Source organism: Streptopelia decaocto, assembly GCF_964273445.1.
Source record: "Streptopelia decaocto genome assembly, chromosome: 18".
Classification (NCBI taxonomy): domain Eukaryota; kingdom Metazoa; phylum Chordata; class Aves; order Columbiformes; family Columbidae; genus Streptopelia; species Streptopelia decaocto.
Window position 1 is genome coordinate 7,211,296 of NC_138673.1, and position 23,993 is coordinate 7,235,288.

The 23,993-nt window shown below is 42.4% G+C and overlaps 1 protein-coding gene across 1 annotated transcript in view; it reads left to right on the plus strand.

The window, feature by feature from the left end:
• Positions 1–23,993, plus strand: part of TAOK1 (TAO kinase 1) — a 68,083-nt gene that overhangs the window by 23,768 nt on the left and 20,322 nt on the right. The window contains exons 2-13 of the mRNA XM_082068848.1: positions 2,901–3,127; positions 6,985–7,056; positions 10,654–10,755; positions 12,007–12,052; positions 12,944–13,040; positions 13,827–13,940; positions 14,684–14,775; positions 17,326–17,419; positions 18,828–18,909; positions 20,869–21,036; positions 21,898–22,101; positions 23,306–23,440. Coding sequence (XP_081924974.1) covers positions 2,996–3,127; positions 6,985–7,056; positions 10,654–10,755; positions 12,007–12,052; positions 12,944–13,040; positions 13,827–13,940; positions 14,684–14,775; positions 17,326–17,419; positions 18,828–18,909; positions 20,869–21,036; positions 21,898–22,101; positions 23,306–23,440 — 1,338 coding nt within the window. The 5' untranslated portion in view covers positions 2,901–2,995. The remainder of the gene's footprint in view (positions 1–2,900; positions 3,128–6,984; positions 7,057–10,653; positions 10,756–12,006; positions 12,053–12,943; positions 13,041–13,826; positions 13,941–14,683; positions 14,776–17,325; positions 17,420–18,827; positions 18,910–20,868; positions 21,037–21,897; positions 22,102–23,305; positions 23,441–23,993) is intronic.

The following is a 23,993-nucleotide window of genomic DNA, read 5'->3' on the forward strand; positions in this document are numbered from 1 at the left end:
CATCTAAGCAGATGGAATGATAAGCATAGTGTCACATACATATTTGTGACTGTTCTGTTAAAGAGGTTTTAATACTTAATGTTTTTATTCTCGTGCATTTCAAAGCAGCAATTCTAAGAGTACAGATAATTAAATTTGCCTCGATGCTCTCAGGATTGGAGGGGAAAAGGCTGTTTTTGCAGGTGTATCACAGCAGATGAGCTCTGCTCCGATGTGCTGTTCGCAATACCCGCTCGCGTTCCACTCCGTGTTGTCAATGAGCCTGGTAAGACTTTTAGCAGCGGTAAAAAGTGTTGTTTGTTGGTGACGTTGCAGAGCCGTGCTCCGAAATGACGCCAGGAGCGAGTGTGGTGGCTGGTTTGGCATCGGGGGGTAGGTGGGGAGGGGGAAAAGCCGCAATCCATGTGAGCCGTGCGCGGGTTCCTCCTCGGCGCGGCCCCGCACGCAGGCTCGCTGCGGCCACACGTGACGCTGGGCCATATTAGCAGGTTTATCCAAGCCGAGCCCCTCTGACTAACAGATGTAGGGAAAAGGGCATTCTGGGATTGCAGCAGTTGCTTTGGAACAACAATGTCCTTTTTGTAAGAATCTGATGCTTCTTAAAAGATGGAACATGACATCATTACCGTCGATCCAAGAAACATTCCTTCAATAATACTGAGTGTGCTCTGGTTATCAGCTCCCTTCCCCCAGCTCCTTTCTCGCGCTTTTCTGACTGATGCTTTTTGTCTATTGTTTCGTTGGGGGCTGTAAATGTGAAACAGTTGTTTTTCAGTGTTATGTGCTTGTTAGAGCTGGAATCAAGTGGAATATTGTTGGCTTATTTGAAAGAAAAGAAAGAAAAATAACAAAAATCCCCAACTTTTCTTCCAGTCTTCATAACCATAGCATGCTGCAGGTACAGGCTGAATTGAAGCTAATTATTTCCCTTCCCACACGGTGTTAGTTACTGCGTTATGCAACGGAAGGTGGAGATATCGCAGTCGTGTTCTGTGCATCTCGGCTCCGTTGGCAGCTGGTGTGTCGTGCGCTGGTGCTTTGAAGGCTCCTGCAATGGTCCTGCATCGATACAAAATGTGTGTGTATGTGCTCACGAGTGCAGTACAGCACTTGTGAATAGCTGTGTGTTTTCTCTAGGTACATATATATATATATATATATGTTTTTATATTGGGTCCACCACTGGGATTTGAACGTCATTTTCTCCTTAGCCCCTGAGAGCGGGCTATCATGGAAACACATCTTGAGTTGCATTATAAATCTTTCTGAATGCCACCTGCTTGGAGGAAAGCTCTGAAAATGCTGGATTTCGCTTCCCTGTGTTCTCTCTCCCACACGTGTCTTCAGCAGAGAAGCTGGAGGCTCTTGCAGACCTCACCACCAGGTACGTCCTGGCTGCCTCTCGCACCATCGCGCTCCCCTCGCAGCGATGTGATCTGGAGTCGGGAGGAGCAGGTCGGGGGCGCTCGCACACGCAGGAGCTGTGCAGAGGGCACCACCGAGCAGAAACACGCAGGAGGATCGTTGGCCATTCTTGCAGGAATTGCTCCGCCGGGAGGGGAAAACAAATGGTGCATTGATGGTCTAGAGGCTTGGAGAAAGGTGGAGTTTATAGTGTCCACAAAAGGAGGGGACATGGACAGGGACATGGCCTTCTGATACGTTGGTTAAACTCAGGTTTATCGTGGGTTTTTTTCTTGATTATGAAGATGTAAAACTATTATTTTAAAGTTGGGATAAGAAATCTGAATTAAAAAGCACTAGTCTTGACCAGACAAGCATTTTTGGAAAGAAGTGAGCTGTGTGATTAGCTGTTTGCCAGCAACACAGAATTGTTTTTACTGGTGACAATTTGCAGGGGACTGAGAGGAAATCCCAATACGCAGGCTCTTCCTTTATGAGGGCCAAAAAAAAGTGTGTTTTAATTGTAATAGTCGTTTGGCTTCACCTGTTGTAAAGCTTCAGTAAGATTTTAGCACAACTCCGAATACTTTTATTCTGGATAGATTCCAAGACACACTTGGAGTAAATGAAAGCAAACGCACAGTGCACACAGAAAAGGTTTTATATGTTCCCTGTGGCTGAAGTTGCAGGTTCCTCTGAAGAAAGTGTTTGCCAATGGGCTACTGTAGAAGGCTGTATCAAGTGTTGTTGCAATTACAATGTATGTTCGCCTCTGCTTGCGTCTTGTGTGGAAGTGGGTTCTGGATGCTGTTCCTCTAAAGAAGGGGGTTGCAAAATAAAACTCTGAAGAGCAGGCAATTTAAGGTAGAGATCGTGAATTTAGATAAGAGAAGCAAACAAAAAGGACCATGAGTTATTTACTTGTGGACGGAGAAGTTTTAGAAAGGTTTGTGCGTGTGTGCTGAAATAAGTTGATTGCTGGCTGCTTCTTAACTTCCGTACAGTTGCAGAAGAATAAGGTACTGAGCTGAATTTAAAAGGTGTAGAGATTGGTAAATGGCAGTGGGGGTTTGTATACCGCATGTGTACCATGTATCTTCTCTTTCAAAGATCATTTTTTATATATATATATATATATATATGTACACACATGCAATTGTGTCTTCCACTTTGCAAAGTCCGAACGACACTCTTCAGAGGGAGGTATCAAGCTAAAATGGGCTCGCTGGTGCCAAACGGGTTATCACTGCAGGTCAGAGAGGTTCTGCTGACCGCTCCGCACGGAATGGGGCTCATTTAGCGCCTTGGTTTTGGTTTGTGTTCTGTAGCAATGCTTGGCCGCGGTCGCAGCGGGACTGTGACATTATCCCAGCAGACAGGTTGTGTCGCTTCACACAACAGGGATCCTTGCTCTGGAGGAAGGGGAAGCTGTAGCTTTGTTTCTGTCTCTTTGAGAAGAGGATGATCAGTGAAGGATTGCAATCTTTTTCTTGCAGTAATCCATGCTGAAGAGGCTCCATTCATACAGATGAACCAAGGGTTGAGGCAGCACTTTAAACCCAGATAGTCGGTCGGCTCTCTGCCCAGCAGGATGCCATCAACCAGCCGAGCGGGCAGCCTGAAGGACCCAGAAATTGCAGAGCTCTTCTTCAAAGAAGATCCAGAAAAGCTCTTCACAGATCTCCGAGAGATTGGCCATGGAAGCTTCGGAGCAGTTTATTTTGTAAGTAGTTCCATGACTTCTGAATTTTAGCTGTGTCTCTTTTCACCTTTAAACTGTGGCCATAGGCTTTTTTGAGCATATTGAGGAACAGAAACTGCTGTGAATCTTTTAATATGCTTTTTGGGGCAGAAGCATTTTCTTGTGTGTCTGTACAGTCTCAGTCCATTCACAGAGTTGCACTATCTGTAAGGTGTTTGCATGCAAACTGAAAAGAAAGATTGGAAGTGTGGCCCTTGCCTACTGCTTTTAGGTGCATCATTATGCTGCAAGCAGGGATTTATCTGCAAATTAAAACATGGGTTTCTGCTCCATCAGTTCTGACTGGCAATGCAGTTCTCTCGGTCTGATGGTCTCCTTATCTCTGGTCCCTTGGAAGAAATTGAGTTCTCTCCCTTCCTGCATACCCCCAGGCTCCCTTAAAGCCATTCTTTGTGGTTGACACCTCAGTGTTGGTGCTTTTGTTGTCACTTGTCCTGTCACATCCTTCCCCACTGCAGGCAAGAACCCCAGTATTCATCTGCATAAAACTTACCTGATACGAACATCTGGACAGCAGGATTTTCCCATCCCAGCGCTGGGATGTCTCCGGTAACCAAAGTGCAAACTGCGAGACCTTCATTAAAAAACCATTTTCCTCAGAAAACCTTTTCACGTTTATAATTATAGGAGGTGTGGCCAAACCTGCCAATTTTTCTCCAGAAAACCATTTGTGTCAGTATTTTATGAGATGCCTATTCATTGTTAATAATTGCAGCAGACCACGTTGGGAACCTTCCAGCACAAATTTAATGCAGCACGGATGAACTAATTAGGAAAAGCTTCTTAATTTTGTTCCCTGCTTAAAACAATGAGCCTCCACTGTCTGGGAACAGATCTGGGGGAGGACGTGTTTTCTAACGCAATTTACTCACCTGCGGCCTTTACTTCATCTCATTTACTCGCTTTGGTTAAAGAGTTGGGTATAAAAGGAGGGAACTGACAAATCTTCCCAAACGCCATCCCGTGTTGCTTGCAGGCTGCCTGAATTTGTAGTTGCCATGAGGGCGGGTTGCCTGTTACCAACTCCTTCTGCAAGCAGATCAAAAGTAAGAGGTCATTCATTTCTAGGCCATTCTTTTTATTTTTCCCCACCATTTTCCACTACCAATTCATTACACGTTGATGTTTATCCACTAAAGAGTGTGATTATTTGATGGTGTTTGGATTGTGCTGTTTTGACAGCAAGTACGTCCAATTTGGCACTTGCAAAAATACAAGAGTAAGCAGCACATTGCACTGTTCCAGCCCATTTGGGGGCTTTATTTTTGTCAAGTAACAGAGAGTTTCCAACAAAGAAGATACCCTGTTGCTATTTCTGTGTTACGAAGTTTTAACCTCTAAGTTTTGTGTTGTATGGTTTTACTAGTAGCAAGTCTAAGATCTTGAGTCTGAAACTGTTTCATGTAATGTACTCAATACCTCCAACAAGCCCAAAAGATGAGAAAGGCAACATGGAGAGAGAAATTTAACATAAATCAAATAAGCGCAAAAAACTGAGGTAGAGGAGTGTACGTCTTGTGTCATTTATTCCTCTGTAAAGCTAGGGAAAAATCTTCACTTTCTCAAGATTTTGATTCTGCTAATGCAAACAATTAAACTTTCTCTAATCAATGTAATATTGGATTGGAGTTAATAACTGCTTAAAAGCATGTTGCCAAAGCTGGTGACGTACCCCACCTTTGCTTTGCTCATAGCGCTGCTGCAGTTACTCTGCTCACCACATGCTGACCCTTTGTGTGGAGTTTGCAGAGGAAAGCTGGCTATATCAGTGTAAATATTTACCATAAACGAGCCTCGTTCATTTAGATGGTTTAGGGTAGCTGGCCTCGTAACATCCTCATGGCTTTTGTCTGGGAACCGTCTTCTTTCAATTATTCAAGATCACGAGGAAACTAAAAAAGCAAATGAAACGCTGTGATTTTTCGCATTCATGGGGTGTCAGGTGAGATGGTTCTTTCCAGGCCCCACGGCATCGGGGGGTGCTCGCTGGGGTTTTCTCACACACGGCACCCCCACCACCTGGCTGCTTTCATTGTGTACAGCATAGGCCAAAAATGTTGATGATAAATAGATGTGGGAGTCATTAACGAGTAGAAAAATCCATATATTCTTCAAATTTCCCTCTGCCTTTTTAAAAATGCAGTTTAGTCTTTCGCTGTTAGTTATATTTACTTTTTAGTGATGATCCCAAGAAGGGGTGATATACTTAGCCAGTTATCATGTAATATAAATTTAATAAGAGTGTTCACTCTTACCTCTTTCTTTGTTACATCCTGCAGTGGCAGAAAGTTTGTATTTTGTTGTTTGGGAGTTTTTTGGTTGTTTTGTTTTTCATTTCATAATTGACATGAATTCTGCTGGTTCACCTCATGGTTTTAGTTTCTTAGAAACTGCAAGTCTGGCACCTCTGAATCACTTTGATATTATCCTTACCCTGCTCTGCAGTGTAATAATAGCTTTGGTTTGACACAGGAAACCTGCCGCACTGAACGCTGCAGATGGAGCTGAGGAATAACCCACTCGCTTTTGTTAGAGCTGCGTTCCTTCTGCTCTACTCTAGTCTTTTGCCGGCCTGTTTTATTGCAGTTCTTCACTCATTTTGAATGTTTTGGAGATTGGCTCTAATTAGTAAAGACCTACAAGGTAGAATTTTATTCTTCCTTTTTTGTCTCAAAACCCAAAAATAGTCATCGTCCCCAACCTCAGTGGTGCTGCGCTATCAGTGAGATGGTGGGAAGGATTCTCTCAAACAGAAAGAAAACTAAAAATAGTATTGGTTCAATCTTATCATAACTGGTTGAAATAAAGACTGACAGGGAATTCTGGGAATCTCTTTTTAATGAACAACAGAATTAAAACACAACTGAAAAACCTTTTTACAAAAGGCAGAGTCCCGGTACTTCATTAATCCATGTTCTGATAGACTGTGCTTGATCGTCCAAATATATTTAAAAATCAGCGTTTTCATCAGTCATCAGTGAATGCTGCGATGCACGTTGTTTTGATTTATATCCTTTGTATCCGAGTTGGTGATTCTTATCAGAGAGACTCAGAGGTCTTTTCCTCCACCACACCCCTGTGCTGCTGAAATCCTTAGGAGAGATGCTGGGTCTTGATGGAGCGTCTTTCCTGGGGGGTCAATGAGCCCTCGCTTCGGTGCTAAATGAAACAAAACTTCTTGTCTAGTCTTACCTTGAACTGTTGCTGTCAGAAGTCAGGAAGTGTGAAAAACTACATACACTTATTGTGCAGTGTAAATAATCGTATTATTTGGACTGAGAAAGTGAAAATCTGAACAGGAATGTGAAGACGGGTCCCTTAGGTCGCTGCCATCTCTGTATCATCTGCTTTCCTTGAAAACACAGCAGGTGATTTGTGGGAACGCTGTGGAGTAAACTGCCCATGTCTGGAGTTGTATCTCCTGTGGCATCTTCGCTTGTGTTTGGGATCGAACAAAGGGGTTTGGTTGGAATGGACCTGGGCATGGGGAGAAGTCAATGTAGGGAAAAGTCTGTTCCCCTTGAATCAGAGCTCCTTTTATAAGCTGTGATTTTCAGTTTAAAACTGACGGCATTCACGCTCCTTACTGAACGCCGAGCGTGGAAAGTTGTTGTACCTTGTCTCGCAAACAGGAGGTGATCTTGAACTTCAGGAGGAAATGTCTAATAGATGCGGGAATCAGACCCCTTGGAAGATATTAACTCTCTGTGAAAGTTACAGGAGAAAGATTTTTTTCATTGCTTCATTGTATGTTTGATTTACATCTTCTGGGAAATCATGATCTGAAGAAACTAATGCATCGTGTTTTCATGTTCCAGGCACGTGATGTGCGCACCAATGAAGTGGTGGCCATCAAGAAAATGTCATATAGTGGGAAGCAGTCCAATGAGGTATGTAGAACGTGTTGCATATTAAATCTTGACCATTGCAAATACTTGCTCTATGGGATGATTTAAATTAACCTGGGTTACAGCAGGAGAAATTTTCCTCTAACTGTAAAGGTGAATGAGGGGACTGTGTAAACAAAACAAATTGGTTTATTGTTCACAGTGTATTTCTACCTAATCTGCTCCTGGAAAAGATGTGTGGGACTCATTGCTTTTGGGCACAAAGGGCTCTTTTATGGGACCACATAAATGTGTAGAGAGCAGAAAATAAAATTTAAAATGGTAGATTTGTATGTTAGAATGTCTTGTTGCCCTTAAACTTTCAATTCTAAATACCTTTTAAAATAACCATGTTGCTTAGTGGGCAAAGGAATAATAGCAGTGGATACAGTAGTGAAAGACTGAGGGGGAATCTTGCTGATAAAAGTCGTAAGGCAGAATGAATCCTCCTTTGGACCGACTGTGCTGATGAGGAGCTAAAACAAAAGCAAAGCAGCAGCGAATGAATGAGTGTGAAGATCTGAACAGCAGCATAATTACGGCAGAACTGCCGGAGCGGGGGATTAAGGCAGCCTTTGCAGAGAGGTCTGTAAAAGTAGGCCGCTGAGATTTAAATGTTAAGTGTTTTCATGGCCACCCCAGATGTGTGGTTTTTCCCTAGGACGCTTAACAGAGATAATTGATTTTATACTTCAAATGTTTAAGTGCTAATACAGCTTCTTGAGAAGCCCACCGTGACACGAGCAGCCGAGCCGGTGTTACTTCTGGTAAACGACATCCGTCAAATCGCGGCATGATTTTTCAACAGAAGCATTTATTGTAACCGTGTTGTTCAAGGCCCTTACGGGTCCCTCCCTCCGTTCTCTATACTCCAGTCTCAGGAGCAGTCCTGCTCCGATGAGTTGGACCAACAGCTCGCTGCTTTCTGCGCCTTTTGTGTATTGATCGCGGGCGCTGCCGGGAGCTGAACCGTTCCTTCCATTCTGTGTCTGTGTGGGAGGTAGAGGTGGCAGTGTCTCTCCAGCAGCCCTCAATTCCCGCTTCATAGTTAAATTTGCGATGCGTGTTTCTATTTTGTCACTGCGGTGACTTGTTTAACTGTGTACTGAAGAAAGAATAATTTGTACTTACTACTTGTCCTACTGTTTTAATTACTGTGAGCTATAAATATGCTATTCACATGAATGAAACAAACTGTGCATGCTTCAGAAATAGCTTTTGTTTGTCTTCAATGTGTATGTTTCTTTATTTTAAAGAAAGTAATAAGACCAGGATTAAAACACTTTCTATTTTACTTCTATATTTATTTGGTTTGTTCAGAAGTTTGCTGGAGTTGCGCTCTAGCCTATGTAAAGAAAACTGATTAAGGGCATTCTGGTATCGTTTATATTTACTTTGGTTTCATAATAAGATTTTACCACTGGTGGGACCAATTATTCTCTAAAATAAGGACATCTTTAATTCTAAAAATAAGTTTAAAACCTTTGAAATATGTAGTACTGTGCTCTTAATGGGATCTCGGGGCTTTTTTTTTTACACAGGAAATCATGAATATGTCTGACTAATATATCCCCTCTCTCTTCCCAACATAGAAGTTTAGCGTGGTGCTTTCTTGGTTTGGCTTTTATTGGTTAGTACCTCAGCGCCTTTGAGGCTGAAGGTAACAGGCAAACGAGTCGTTCTTGTCCTGGGACGCAGGTGTCGGTGTGAGAGTTTATGTTGGTGAAGCTGCATTTGTGCCGTTCTCACCAAGTCTCTGGTGTTGGGAAATGCTGGGGCAGCTGCCTCGCTTGTATCTGCCATGTTCCCTGCTTTAATTTGCTCCTCTAACCATAACATTTTCATTGTGGAGGATCTGGGTTTTGTACATGTTTTCCAAAGCACTTGGATATGCGGGACCTCTGTCACAATCACAGAATTGACTGGGTTGGAAAAGACCTCGGAGATCATCAAGTCCAACCCCTGATCCAACTCCAGTCCATTCACTAGATCCAATCTCAGTTTAAAAACCTCCAGGGACGGTGAGTCCAGCACCTCCCTGGGCAGCCATTCCAATGCCTGACCACTCTCTCTGCAAAGAATTGCTTTCTAATATCCAGCCTAAATTTCCCCTGGCAGAGTTGAAGCCCATGCCCCCTTGTCCTATTGCTGATGCCTGGGAGAAGAGACCAATCCCCACCTGGCTAGAACTGCCCTTCAGGTAGTTCTAGAGAGTGCTGAGCTCACCTCTAAGCCTCCTCTTCTCCAGACCAAACAACCCCAGCTCCCTCAGCCTCTCCCCATAGGGCTTGTGTTCAAGTCCCTTCACCAGCCTTGTTCCTCTTCTCTGGACCCGCTCCAGCACTTCAATCTCTTTCCTGACCTGAGGGGCCCAGAACTGAACACAATACTCCAGGTGTGGCCTCATCAATGCAGAGTACAGGGGAAGGGTCACTGCCCTTGTCCTGCTGACCACGCTCTTTTGGATACAGGACAGGATACCGTTGGCCTTCTTGGCCACCTGGGCACACTGATGGCTCATGTTGAGCTTCCTGTCAATTAGTACCCCCAGGTCCCTTTCTGCCTGACTGCTCTCCAGCCACTCTGTGCCAGCCTGGAGCGCTGCAGGGGGTTGTTGTGGCCAAAGTGCAGGACCCGGCACTTGGCCTTGTTGAACTTCATCCCATTGGAATCGGCCCATTTTTCCAGTCTGTCCAGATCCCTCTGCAGAGCCCTCCTGCCTTCCAGCAGGTCGACACTCCCTCCCAACCTGGTGTCATCAGCAAATTTGCTGATGATGGTCTCAATCCCCTCATCTAAACCATCAATAAAGATGTTAAACAGGACTGGACCCAACACTGACCCAGCAAATGGGAGGATTTGGTGTTTTCCTCCAAGGGGAGGAATGGCAGTGTCTAGGCATGCGTTAGAAAATGACATTTTGGCCTCTCCTGTACTTTAAAGTTGCACTGACAGAGCTCCCCTTATTATAAACTTGAGGTTTGTTTTATCTTCTTATTCTTTCACTCCTTCAGAACCATGCCCTTATCTAATAGGTGACTCATTTTAAGTCAGTCCTTGTAGAGACTAAACTAGTAATGGAGAATCATTATGAAGAATGTAGTCAGATGTTTGGCGGCTGATAAATGGAGTGTCATCCAGTGTAATATAGTTACTAGTAGGGATAGGTCTGTATGTCTACAGGAGTTAAGTGGGAAACAGCTGATCTTGCCGAAGGACTCTTATTGTCCACATCTCTTTCAGGTTGGGATGTATGTTTGATTTGACAACAGAACTGGTATCCCTTAAAAAAGGATTGCTGCTTTTTTCAGGATTTGCTCAGATATTAAGTGTTTACCAGTATATCCTATGCATAGACATCAAGTATTACATTGATGCAAGATCCTTAGACTCTTCCCATACAGCTTAATCGTTCAGCTTCTTCTGTTGTGGATCCTTTGAGGAGTTAAGCAGTGAACATCATGGTGTTGATGTAAATTTATTTTGATTTGGAACCTTAAGGTGATTTTGCCTGTTAAATAATTAAATGACATACTAAATTAACAACTGAAAAAAGGTAACAGTTCTATAACTTCTTTCTATTCCTTTTATTTTCTACAGAAATGGCAGGATATTATTAAGGAAGTCAAGTTCCTCCAAAGAATAAAACACCCTAACAGTATAGAATACAAAGGCTGCTATTTGCGGGAGCATACGGCATGGGTAAGCATCTGCTGCGCTCTGCGCTTCTCTTGCCGTGGTTAAGGACACTTTAAAATATCTCCAGCTGCTTTCAAGAGGCACCTGAACACTCACACAGACTCAGATGAGCAAAGCCAAGGATCTTACAGATGCTCAGCAAACTGAGTGTAGGTTTGGGAAACAAGATTTAGGGAAATTTTCACCTGCAGAGTAAGGTGATTGGGTTGTTGTTCTTGAGTATTTAGCTTGATGGACTGAGTGTTTGAAATAAATAGTAGTGGCGGAATCCAGCAAATGTATCCGTCACTTTTCTCGCTGTAAGAAAAGGTGAGAATTTAACAAAGTGTTTGTTGACTAGTAACTGTTGAGTAGCCACTGAGTAGTAACAATTCAGTACTTCACAGGTTAACGGAACGTGTTCCAGAAACAAGTGTTCAGTTGTACTTTAATGCACTTTAATGTTAGAATTCCTACCAATAAATGTAATTAAAGTATGTTTTGAGTCATTACTATTTCTATTATTTACCTAAATTCTTCCGTTGTATATTGTTTACTACTGTTGTTATTTGTGTGTGTGTGTGTGTGTTCAGGCGACAAAACCAACCAGCTGGTTTTATCTCTGGCTGTCATCTCCTAATTAATTTATTACATTTGATTTAAACAAAAAAAAAACCCAAACCTCCCAAGCTAAATTGGGTTTATTTGACTTTTTGTGCATAAAAACATGTGTGTAGGAATAGATGTGATTGACTATGAAGAGAAAGCATTTCATCAAACAAAAAGTGGGATGTACACATCTCATTGGCAAAGTTTATGTAGCACAATATAAAAAATAAATCATATTGTTGAAGTAATAGTTTAATTTGTAAGTACTACTGTTCATGTATTAGCTTCAATAAATCTGTAGGACAAAGTTTTAGTGTCTTTTTTATTTTTGAAATCTCACTGGGACAAAATCTTAATACTCTGATAAGCTTGTTAAATGCAGTTTAACATTCCTGTTAAGTACGTGCATATAAAATAAGGTAGGTAATACAACACATAACTGGTTAGGAAGGTGCATTTGCTTGCCTTACAAGTTCGTTGCTTGTTGCTGTGCTAATTCCAGTGGGAGCTGAGCTGTCCCTGCGGGCCGGGTCAGGGTGACAGGGATCGGAGGGGGCTCGTGTCAGAACCCGCATTGTGCGCACCAATGGTCATTTCTAGATAGCAATCTAGAAAAAGTGCATTCTAGAGATCTTCTAACAACTATTTTGATTTCTTCCCCTACAGCTCGTTATGGAATATTGTTTAGGATCAGCATCAGACTTACTAGAAGGTATGTCACGCACGTTTATTTGATTGCAAGTCAGAAGTGTAGTACTGAAGTAGGAGGGTACGGCGTCACAGATTGTCCCTGAGTATATAGTTTTATTTGGCCGCAGAGTGTGTGCGAACAGTTGCGTTTTTCCAAATTCTTGCATGTCTGTAGCGGTTTTTCTATAGAATATCGGCTTTCTCAGGTGCCTGCTTTCTCCTTGGTTCCTATTATTTTAAAGTTGTCAGTCAGCTATTGATTTTCTTCTGAGTTTTAGGTTCTTCTGTCATGACAGTTCAAGATTTATTTCTGAAAACGCTGGCTGTTGATCCTAATGCTTACTAACAACTGTAGACATGTGGGCTAAAATAGAGTTTTCCTTTATGAGGCCTTCAGTTAAATGGTCATTTTTCTATCAGGCTTCTTGAAGTGAACTTTCTTTGAAGATGTATGTGTGGGCAGTGAGTTGTTAATCTCCTTTCCTTGCCAGAAGCGTTTCAGGACAAAAGGCCAGAGAGTCATCTGTATTGCTGCAGTTTATTTATTCGTGTGTGAATTGTCGTGAAGTTCTAGGGTTTGTAATTTAGCTTCATTAAAGAAAAATTGAATATTGAGTCTCAAATAGGTATTTGGGAGAATGGCCACAGAACTGGCAGGAATGCCGTTTATGGTTGCAAAGTAGTCTCTTTTGGATAGTAAATAGCTGCCGTTTTACAGTCAGAAGATTACATCTCGTTATAGAATGTACTCTACGCTGTGAAACTATTCTTACGTTGGCTTCTCATACCAAACCTAGTAAAAAAGAAGTTGTTGTGTTTTCTCTCTGTTTACATTGTTAACACTATGCACTTGCATGCTGAAAACTGCCTTGTTTTGTTTAATATTGAATTTCAAATAAATTCTTTCCTTAAGTTCATAAAAAGCCATTGCAAGAAGTGGAAATAGCAGCAATTACCCATGGTGCTCTCCAGGGATTAGCATACTTGCATTCTCACAATATGATCCATAGGTAAGTGGTTATACTTCTGTTGTCTCACATGCTTACAGGTAATTTACTTGTTGATTGTATCTCCTTCATCCCAAAGTTGATATTTGCAAGCAGAGATTTTCTTTTCGCAGTGTCTGGATGCTCCCAAACTAGTGATTTAAAGCAGTCACATACTAGCAAGTTATGTATCTCCTTGTGCACTATCTCTTACAGCTGGTGTTCATAATTTCTGTAGAATTGCTTTGAATCTGCTCAGCTTTTCAGTAATTGACACAACACTGGTTGTTGGATGGAGCAGGGAATAGCCAAGCAGGCTGAGTTCACCGAATAGCGTGTAGCAGCCGCAGGGCAGACATTGCTGGCGAGGGGGGCAGCGCTAATGCTTGAAAAATGAGTTTTACATGAACACACGTGTTGAGAAACACACGGTAAGCACGGGATGCAAATGATCTTTGTGTTTGAAGTACCTGCTGCGTTTCAGTAGGATGAAGGGTTTGAATAGTTACATTACTAGGACTTTCTGAAGAAGGTTTTATAAAGGACATAGCTGGTTTAGAAGGTTTTACTGCGCTGCATATGAAGCTTATCCAGGTGTGATATGTTAAGCTGATTTTTAAGACAAACTAGATTCTAAGATCAAGAGCCACGTTAAGCTATTAACCTAAAGGTTAAAGCTTTTGTATTTGGAGAAAATGTGGGTATTCTGCAGCTTGAACATGTGTGAACTGGTGTGTTTTGTAGTCAGTCCTATAGAAGGTTTTCTTTTTTCGGAGAGGAATAATACTGACATTTGTATTCTATAACCAGAGATATCAAGGCAGGAAACATCCTGCTGACAGAGCCAGGACAGGTGAAACTTGCTGACTTCGGGTCTGCTTCCATAGCATCTCCTGCCAACTCATTTGTGGGGACGCCATATTGGTAAGCCAAGAGTTTCACGCATTTCTGGCTTTGTGAGGTAAAAGGATCATTTATTGGGTATTTAAGGTGCTTGGGCTTTATTGGAGCTAGCTTTGTAATCTTCCGGTTGCGGTAGCGATAAAATGTACTTTGCAAAAAAAGATGAAATAGTAATTAGGCTCTGACTTCAAGAAACTATGAACCCTTGTTCCCAAAAAGTAATAAAAATATTTTGTCGTTTTACTTTACCTCACTTTAACTGGTCGATTAAATCATCTGTAATATATTTTAATCACTCCCCCCAGTGGTTTTAACAATTCTTATGTTCTCACCACGTCTGGTTGTTGAAATAACTGAAGTGTTTTTTCTTTCATAGGAAAGGCCAGGTTCATTGAACAAAACCCTTTGCAGATCCCTTGTATGCTTTTGATCTCTTACACCTAATCTGTGGTGTTTACACAACTGCATGCTATAATTATTTCACCAGAGCTGGCCAACCAGCTAAATGGTTGGAAATGCGGGAGGGCGAGAAGGTGATGCTGCTGTAACCTAAAAAAGCAGGAGAAATGCGTGGCCTCTGTAGGCTCGTACTAGAGAGGGAGCCTGGGCGTTGTTCCCCATGTCCCATGTTCATGCCTCATACCATGGGGAATGATACGTTCACGGTAGCTGAAATCAGTAAACCAGCCTGTTTTCTTGAAATACTGATGATGATAATGTGTTCCGTGGCCCAGAATTTTATGAGCAACGATTTCCTTTTCTAGGATGGCCCCAGAAGTGATTTTAGCCATGGATGAAGGGCAGTATGATGGCAAAGTAGATGTTTGGTCTCTTGGAATTACCTGTATTGAGTTAGGTAAGTTATTTTCTTTGAGAATTTATAAAATGGAGTTATTTAATCCCTAGAACTTATTAACCTGCATTACAGTGCAGAAGATCTATGCCTCCTTCCTTGTCTGGGTTTCTCTGGGACTTGCATTTTAGAGGAAAGAGCTAAATGTGCTCTCTAGAATTCAAGCCAAGTCTCCAATTTGATGTTTATTGAACTGGTGTTTTCATTACCCAAAGAAAAAGAGTTATATAGACAAAGGAAATAGCCCAGCTACTTCACTAAAGGTGTTCGTATTCTATGGAAGAGGCAGTTAACTTTTGAACTGAAAAACAGTCTGTTTGCTGAACCCCTTTAGAAATGAACCATTAAAAGTGCCAGTGTGAAAAATATATTTAGTATTATAAGTTTATATTGTTTGCATGAAAACTTAAGGTATATTAACAACTCCTGCAGCGGTGACGTTTGGGATAAGCGGACAGCTTCAAAGCTGTATTCAGTGTTTGTTGTCTCTTGTGAATAGATTTGGCTGTAAAATATCTTTTTTTTAAAAAAAAAAAAGGTAGGGAATAATCCAGTTTTGAAGCGGTAACCTGTAAATCAAACACAAGAGAAACAATAGCACTGCCATTACAATGGACTCCTTAAAGCAGCATATCAATTTTAAAGGGCTGCGTTTGTATGGCATTCTATTTAAATTGAACGTGTAGTGTTTTCTTGGAACAAAAATACCCCTTGTGAAGCACATGTGAAGCACAGCGCTGCTCAGGTGTGAGTCAGCCCCAGCTCTGTGGAAGCACAGAGCTCTAGGTTTGTCTCGGGCCGTCTCGCTGCGCCTGGGTCCATCCTGCCCTCCTCGTCACATCCCATCGCCCCGGGCAGCCCGAGCTCTCAGGAACACACTAATCCATGCGAACCGCACAGTTTAGCTAAAAACACCGTCTGGCATTCCAAACTGTCAACTTCATTTTCTTCCAGGATGTGAAATAGATTCTTCAGAGCAGAGATTTTTTTGGGAGGTGAGGGGGGGTGGGTTACCCATATAAAGCCAAGTCGAAGGGGTGTGACTGTCATGACAGAGCCCTGCTCGGAGCGCAGTGAGGAGACTTGGCCGGCTGCAGGAATGCGGTGAGCTCATGGCCACCACACCCCCGGGCGCCTTCCCTTTTTGCAAGATGAAGCGTTTAGGCTTCATCGACGGCTTCTAGCGTCGGTGGGAGGTGAGACTAGGTCAGGGCGGTAGAGCGTTGTAGGCTGGGTCGGTGCGGTTATCTCATTTGTGTTGGTTTGAATAAGCATGGGAAGAAAGCAGGAAAAATGAGGTGTCTGGTAGGCTTCTCAAATTATCACTTAGTCTTGGAGGTGGCCTCATTGAGGGCTCAGTTTCACCATTTCCTGAAGGTTTCTGTTTTATTCAGGTTGAGTTAAGAGGAAAAAAAAGCTACGGAGAACAGTCAGTTGAAGTAGTTTAAGGGGTCAGTTAAAATAGTTTAATGGATAATCAGTCTGATCCTCGATAGCAGCAGCTAGTTATCTGCCAGATTAGAGAAGGTAAAGTGCCACATTTGAGGAAAGGCTTAACTCCTCAATTTATCCGTTCTGAGGAATATGTAGGGCTTAGTCCATCCTGTGATAGCCATGGGTGACCCGTGATCTCTGCGTAGCTTACTGCTTCTATTCGACTCAAAATTGAAAAGCAGAATGAGAAAATAGCAATATTGTTTGTTTGTTTGGGTTTTGCTGTTTGTGGCTTTGTTTTTGTTCGTGTGGAGTTTTTTGTTGTTGGTTTTAAATTCTTTTCAGGATGAAAGTTTTCTGTTGCATTTTCACTTGCGTAGGAACATCCTTGTGGCCTGACCAGCTTCTCCAGAGTGTTTATGGCAAGGCTGAGCTTCATAGGTTCACCCCATAAACATTCTGATGAAGCTTCAATTTTGTTGTTACAGTGAGATCATATCCTTCCTCATTAAGCTTTCATGCTGTGTCAGTCTATAAGAGTAACACAAGCTTGGAAAAGAGAGAAGAGCAAAGGAGAATGCAACTCTCAAAATAGTCTAAAGAGTTGGCCTGTTCTGACTTCCTGCCCATGTGCTTAGTCAGTTAAGTGCGATTTGCTGGTTGTTGTAACCAGCTTTTTCATCACTGCTGTGCTGCTAGAATTAAATATTTGTTAGCTTTTTAGCAGTTGTAGTTTAGAAAAAAAACAAAGAGAGGGGGAAGAGGGGATATGAACTCAAGAATGCTTAGTGGCTAAACACCGAGTACAGAGCTTACTGTTAACTTACTCCTATTTTAGTACATTACAATGAGTCAGAGAACTCAACTATGATAAACCACGTAATTTAAAAGCTTGAGAGGACAAGGCATTTGATCTTCAAAGCGCTTTCATCTTCTGCAATGGTATAGGACACATGCCAACATATCTGTCTGATTGCAGGGTAGGGTTGGTTTGGGGTTCCGTGTTCAGGCAACAGTGATTCTGCTGATGTGGTTTTCTTTTTAAAGGGATGTAAACTAAAAAAGAGTGAAAACATGAGACTATCTCCCTATATAAAAACTATTTTCTTTTGTGTGTAGCGGAAAGGAAGCCTCCTTTGTTTAATATGAACGCAATGAGTGCCTTATATCACATAGCGCAGAATGAATCCCCTACACTCCAGTCTAATGAATGGTGAGTATTACTGAGGGAGGAATGTTGCAGGGAATTGCTGTAAATGGAGTGCTTTGTCATGCCGAGTTCTTGAAATGGCTGGATTCCTGTTGGGAGGATGTGAGCTGGAAGGTTCCTATTAAGTTCACTATACATTTTATATAGAAAAGTGACCGATTACTAAATATGCATTTTAGACTCTAGAATGTAGTAGAAGCAGAAGAGCATCGGATCCTGTAAAAAATTCAGTTCATGGGTCAGTAAACTTTTGAAGCTCCCTTGCTAGCCAAAAATGTGGGGTTTAGTGTTTTTTAATCACAAACCACACTGTCAGTTCCTAAATCCTGTTTTGTTGAAGTGCTGCTTTGCAAGTTGAAGACACTGCTTGTGTGTGGCAAGTGTCGGTGGCATAAACTTCAGAAGAATAAAGCACAGTAGTCAAATATTGTGCCTCCCAGCCTCAACAACTGGCTTTTGAAACAGCAAACACAGTAAACTAATTTCCAGAGTTAAAAACTTCCTGACTGTGTTTTTCTGAGCCGTAGTCCTCGGCCTCTAGCGTAATACATTGTACCTTATTTTTAGAAATGTTTTCTCCTGCTGAGATTTTTCTGGTCAGGCTGTTTCACACTCTGGTGCTTGACAAAACATTCAACTCATTTTATGCGTTTTTCTGACAAAAAAATGCAATAATTTGATTTACTGAAAAATTGCAGTAGCAACACCCCCCCATTACATGATGGGCCAGGGGGGAGCAGTGGGGGAGGAAAGAAATAAACCCCATACAACCGCTGCGCTGCTCTTTTCGCGGTACAATCCTGCCCTTCTGAAGACTTGTGTTCAGAGAAGGAAAGGGCAAAATACAGAATTTCAGCTTGCAGAAGGAGAGAAGTTACTAAACAAATAATGGCCTTAAGTCTCGCTTGTGACAGATTGCACAATAGGGTAGAGGTTGTGTCTGAGGGGCCAAAGGCATTTCGGGAGTTGTGCGTTGACGGTTTGTGGGTGAAACACCTGGGCACAGAGGTGGGATGGGGCAAGGGCTCTGCCCTTGTGGAGTTTGTGCCATACAGAGTTGGACGGGATTGATGCTCTCACAGAGATATATGGGTGTCTGTCTTTATGCGGAACTTCCCTTCCTCTTGAATTGCCCCAATTTTTGCATTCTTAAGCTGAAACATTTTGTCTGGAAGCTGAAATTAAAGGGATTTACCTACTAGTAGCAGTGGGCTTTGGCTTGACTCGGGATGTCAGAGGCTGTGGTGTGAAGTGCTGGATCCATGTGGTTTCTCCCCACTCTTTCTACCAGCACTGCCCAAATGTCCATGTCTTGATTCCTTAATGAGCTTTGAAAAATAAACTGGCTTGTTAACTCAGATGTTTGTTTGGTTTGTTGTTTTGTTTTGTTTTTTTTTTCCTCTTGCCACAGGTCTGATTATTTTCGAAACTTCGTAGATTCTTGCCTCCAGAAAATTCCTCAAGACAGGCCTACATCAGAGGAGCTTCTGAAGGTGGGCTTGCTCGTCCTTTTTGTTTTCCACATGCTATTTAAAAGGGTCTGTGCCCTGTGACACTCTTCTATCTCACCTACCGTACCGGGTTACGATTAACGATGCTCTTTGCCTGTTGCCCCAACACCTTTGAGCTGAGGAGGATGCTGAGCTGGGGGTCCCACTTTACTGCCCCTTTGCAGGGGCTCAGGTGGTCCCCAGGTGACTCTCCAAGCCAGCCTTGTTCTCATCATCAAAGAACCCCAGCGAGTGACACTGAATGACCACCAACTTGTCAGGAGTTTCAGTTTCTTAAGCTCAGTCTATCCTTCCAGTGATTATAATTAATCCTGACAGAGCTGCCATGCTTTAGTTAACAAATACCTTGCGTTACTTCCCGCTTTATTCTATGCTATATATACACCCCTAAAGGCTTTTTATCCTCTCCCATCCCCATGTGCTTTACGTGTAGAACTGAAATCCGCTGTTCTAATAGTATCCCTGGAGGAACGGGAGCAGAGGAGAGCAGGTTTTTCCCCCATACTTTTCCTTGACATGAATAAGCCGTCTGCAGGTTTTCTCCTGCTTTATTTCTTACCCTTTATTTTCTTCGTTTGTGCTCCTGTATGGTGCAGAGACTTGATTTTCCTTGCTCTTGTCTGGAAACAAAGCCGATGTGGTAGATTGTTGCAAAAAGCTGACGTGTTCCTAAGTGAACGCAGCTCGCGCAGAAGTTCGGTGGTAGAGCTGCTTTATTGTGTGATTGTGATGGATTTCCTTTGTGGCATCAGGTGGCATTCAGGATTTTGCTAACTTGTCATTCATTCTCTTCACAGTGCTCGTGACATTATTTTTGGGGATTTTTATCCCAGCCATGTTTTGTGTTAAACAGCAGTTTTCCAAAATTGGGCATTACTCGGAAATAGATGCTATTATGAAGGTTTTATCGTCACCTTTTTGCATGTTTTTGCTTAAAAGGTTCTGAGGACTTTTGCCTCTTTAAAAACTGTGTATTCAGAAAGCGAACGCAATTACCCAGTAAAGGTTTTGGTGTGGGTGTGTAGTCCTGCCACTTCAGAACTCTGCAGATTGGTTTTATTTTGAGCATTGCACTGCAATTAAAGAGAACATTGATGGAAATGAAACGTTTGTGAATGTATTCCTTCCATGTCTATAGTCTGAAGCAGCTGCACGCCACTTTGCAGGGACAGGTAGGGAATGTGGCATGTTGGAAATGGCAACGCAGTTCTCCAAAGGAACAAAATGAAACTAGCGGTGGTGTTAATAATGACTCATGCTTGCACAGCACATTTCATCTGAAGGCTGCAAAAGCTGCTTCTGACATATACAGACAAGACTTGTTTTACCTATTGGCAAAACGTAACCACCTTTGCAGTGAAATGCAGTGAATATCCCCCAAAAAGGCGCGTAACGTGGCTGACGGTGTTAGGACCAGGCTTGAAGGTTCACTGTCTGTTTTATGACTTAGAGCTGTATGTCGAATGTTTGACTCTGAAGCTTTTCTGAACACGCGAATGGCTTTTATAGCAAGAGTATCTCATGAGTTAATTAACATTTGGTTAGAGATACTTAACCAGTCTAACACCTTTAGCATTTATACGTTATTTGTTACCCTTCCCCCTCTAAACCACAAGTAGATAACGTCTCCAAATATCCCAACACCCAAAGAAGTCTAGGTTTAAACCAAGCCTGTTTTCATGGGACGTGAAATACCATTTCTGGATTGTTTTGGGTTTTGTGGGTTTTTTTACTACTATATCTTTTGATGGATGTTTCCCATCAGAAGGCAGTTGTTCTGACATCTATCTAGATCGTGAAGTCTAAAACCAACACCAACGTAAGCTGTGAAGGTGTCCTCCTCCTGTGCTGGGAACAGGGCTAACAAACCCAACTAGAGCTCATAATGTGTCCTCAAAGCATGTGCACAAGAGGTCACTCGCCTATTTGTGTGTTCTACAGCACATGTTTGTTCTTCGGGAGCGGCCTGAAACAGTGTTAATAGACTTGATTCAGAGAACAAAGGATGCAGTGAGAGAACTGGACAACCTGCAGTACCGTAAGATGAAGAAGCTCCTCTTCCAGGAGGCGCACAATGGCCCTGCAGTCGAAACCCAGGAGGAGGAGGAGGTGAGAGAAACTTTGGATTCCATCACTGAAACAGAGAATGATGCTGTCGTTTAAATAACCCCAGCTCAGATATTGCTAAGCCGAAGGAAGGCTGTTCGCACGCCCGGCTGTACACTCTGCCTTCCTCCCTGCGCTCGGAATAACGCTACCTCGAGGCACGGACAAGGACAAACAGGGTAGATGCCTCGTGCTGGCAAGAAGCTGTGCCATTGGTTCACGCTTGGGCTGTCAGCTTCCCGCTCCGTAAATCCCAGCTTGCCTTGCCTGTTTATAAGGCTGTGTGAGGGCTGTTTCAGCAACTGCAGTTAACCTCTATTTCGAGCGTATATACAAGGCTCTTGACAGTCTTCTGGTTTTGTCTGGAGAATGTTGTTCTGAGTCTAAGACATAGAAATTTGTACTTGATTTATTTTTTTAAAAAAGTCATCAAGGAAATGAATTGTTCTTTTCTGGGTTGCGTGCTGCAATCACCATGCAGAAATTGAGACTGAATTGCAGTTCTGTCATAGACAGAAAGGCACCGTGCGAGGTGCAGGGTCCCAGCCGAGCACTGGGATGATACTGGTGTCAGAACGGTTTCTGGTGACGCACTGCTGCTGATACGTGATAGAGTTCAGCTTGTTAACAGGCTCGCTGGTGAAAAGAATCTGACATCAGCCAGTTCATCTTGACAAGGTTGATTCCTTTTCTCCCCAGCATCCCACAAGAGAAATGTATTGTGGCAATGCCTGGAGGGTGGGAACTGCCATGACACGGCGGGTAGATGCCTTTAGAAAGGAAGCGAGTGAGCATTTCATTTGGTAATGTCCACAGATACAGCTGCGATGGATGTGGATTTTCTTAATAATCCCTTTCTCCTAGGAACAAGATCACGGTGTCGGCAGGACGGGAACGGTCAATAGTGTCGGGAGTAATCAGTCCATTCCTAGTATGTCTATCAGTGCCAGTAGCCAAAGCAGTAGTGTTAACAGTCTTCCAGATGCCTCGGATGATAAGAGCGAGCTGGATATGATGGAGGGGGACCACACCGTGATGTCAAATAGCTCTGTCATTCATTTAAAGCCGGTAAGCATTGGATTTTTACTGGATAACTTTGAAGGTGTAAAATGGGAGGGTATTTGGTTGACAGAATGACAAAAAGTCGAGTGCTTCCTATCCTAAGACATTATTTTGAGGTTCTAATATTGTGCCCCAAATATATTAATGTGCACGGGAAACTTAGGAAGGTCGCTGTAAAAACTGTTTATTCCTGACGATTTCAGTAAAAATTACTAGTTGAATTGTTTCAAAAGCAGTTTGCATTACTGTGAGGAGTCAGAATGGCAGGTTGTGAATAGGTTTGTTAATAGTCAGCGGATGCCCTTAATTTGCAGAACACCGCTTCATGGAACAAAAGGATGCGAACATTCCCTCCTTTTACCTCCTAGTTAGTGAATTCTCAGAGACAAGACCCACAGCAGTGGTTGAAATCTGTTCCTGAAGCACAAAGCATCCCAACACTTGAATATTTGGTTCATGAACAAAGATGCATAGAAAAAGCAGTGCAGCACTCTGGCCGTGGCAAGGCGTGAGGCTCTTCCCGTGTTATCCCCGCACGATGAAGGGTGAAGCGGGCAGCGTCCCGCTGAACCGAGCTGCTCTCGCTGCGAGGGGTTATCGCACCCTCTCTCAAAGCAGGAACGTTCCCCCGGCTAATGAGAGGTGTGGTTAGAATGTTTTGTTCTTTGCCCAGATATGCAACAGATGCAGGTATTTCCTCGGGGAGTTAATTAGGATATCATATCTAACTACTAATCGCTCTGCGATGAATGACAAACTCAAAATAAGAATGTAGAATACACTGTGACAAATTTAAAGATTTGCTTTGAGGTGTTTCTGTCGTGGGCGTAATGAAAATCTTCCTCTGTCTTTCAGGGTTACAAAGATGTTTTTGTCTTTCAGACCTGATATAATCTACTTTCTAGCTTTTATGTTTTGGTGAAGTAAACATTCTCAGTCTTCAGTTTTCCATTTATTTTTTTCATTTTCAGCTTTAATTAGTAATTTTCCTCCTAGTGATAAAAATGTGCAGTGAAATTTTCAAAAGCAAGGCTCCTAGATCAGAGTATACTTCTTCATCCAACTTATTGGCAGGAGGATCTTTCAGGACTACTGAATGTAAAATGCTTTTGTTTTGTTTCCTTTTAAATGTCTTTTGAACCAGACCAAAATAAAAATCTCGAGTAACACAGATTCTCTTTATTATCTCACATTAATATTTGCTGATAAGGAGGAAGAAAACTACAGAGAGGAGTCAGATCCTCGAACAAGGGCATCAGAACCCCAGTCTCCTCCCCAAGTATCTCGCCACAAGTCTCATTATCGCAACCGAGAGCACTTTGCTACTATACGCACAGCATCGCTGGTACGTTCAGGTTTGATTTTGATGAAGTTGTATAGGAAGGAATGCCTTTGAACATATATAGCACTATTAAACTACTTAGAGCTATTAGGATTGCATCAGGATACAAGCTGTCCTCGTTGACCAAGATATTATCACTGAAATAGTTAATTTAATAAAAGCTTAAATGCAACACCTATGCAAATGTAATTTGTGTGTATTAGATATTTTCTAAACCAATGTACCTAGTACAATGCAGGAAAGTGTTTATCATAGTAAGCTGGGGTTTTTCATATGCATATTACGTATATTTGTGTATGTATGTATATACACACACTCATATTACAGTGGGCTAAAAAGACAGTTAGTAACAGTTTTAAAACAGTTGCAGAGTTCTTTCTGCGGGAGCTCGTGTGACCATGTCTACCACAGCAGAATTCAGTTTCTAATCTGCTCTGCTGCCATTAGGACGTGTGCTTTTCTTTACAACAAAATGATATTTCTTTACTGAGGTGTTTTTTGGTGTTGGTTAGTTTTTTGGGGTTTTTTTTTGCTTGAAGATTACTGAAAAGCAGAT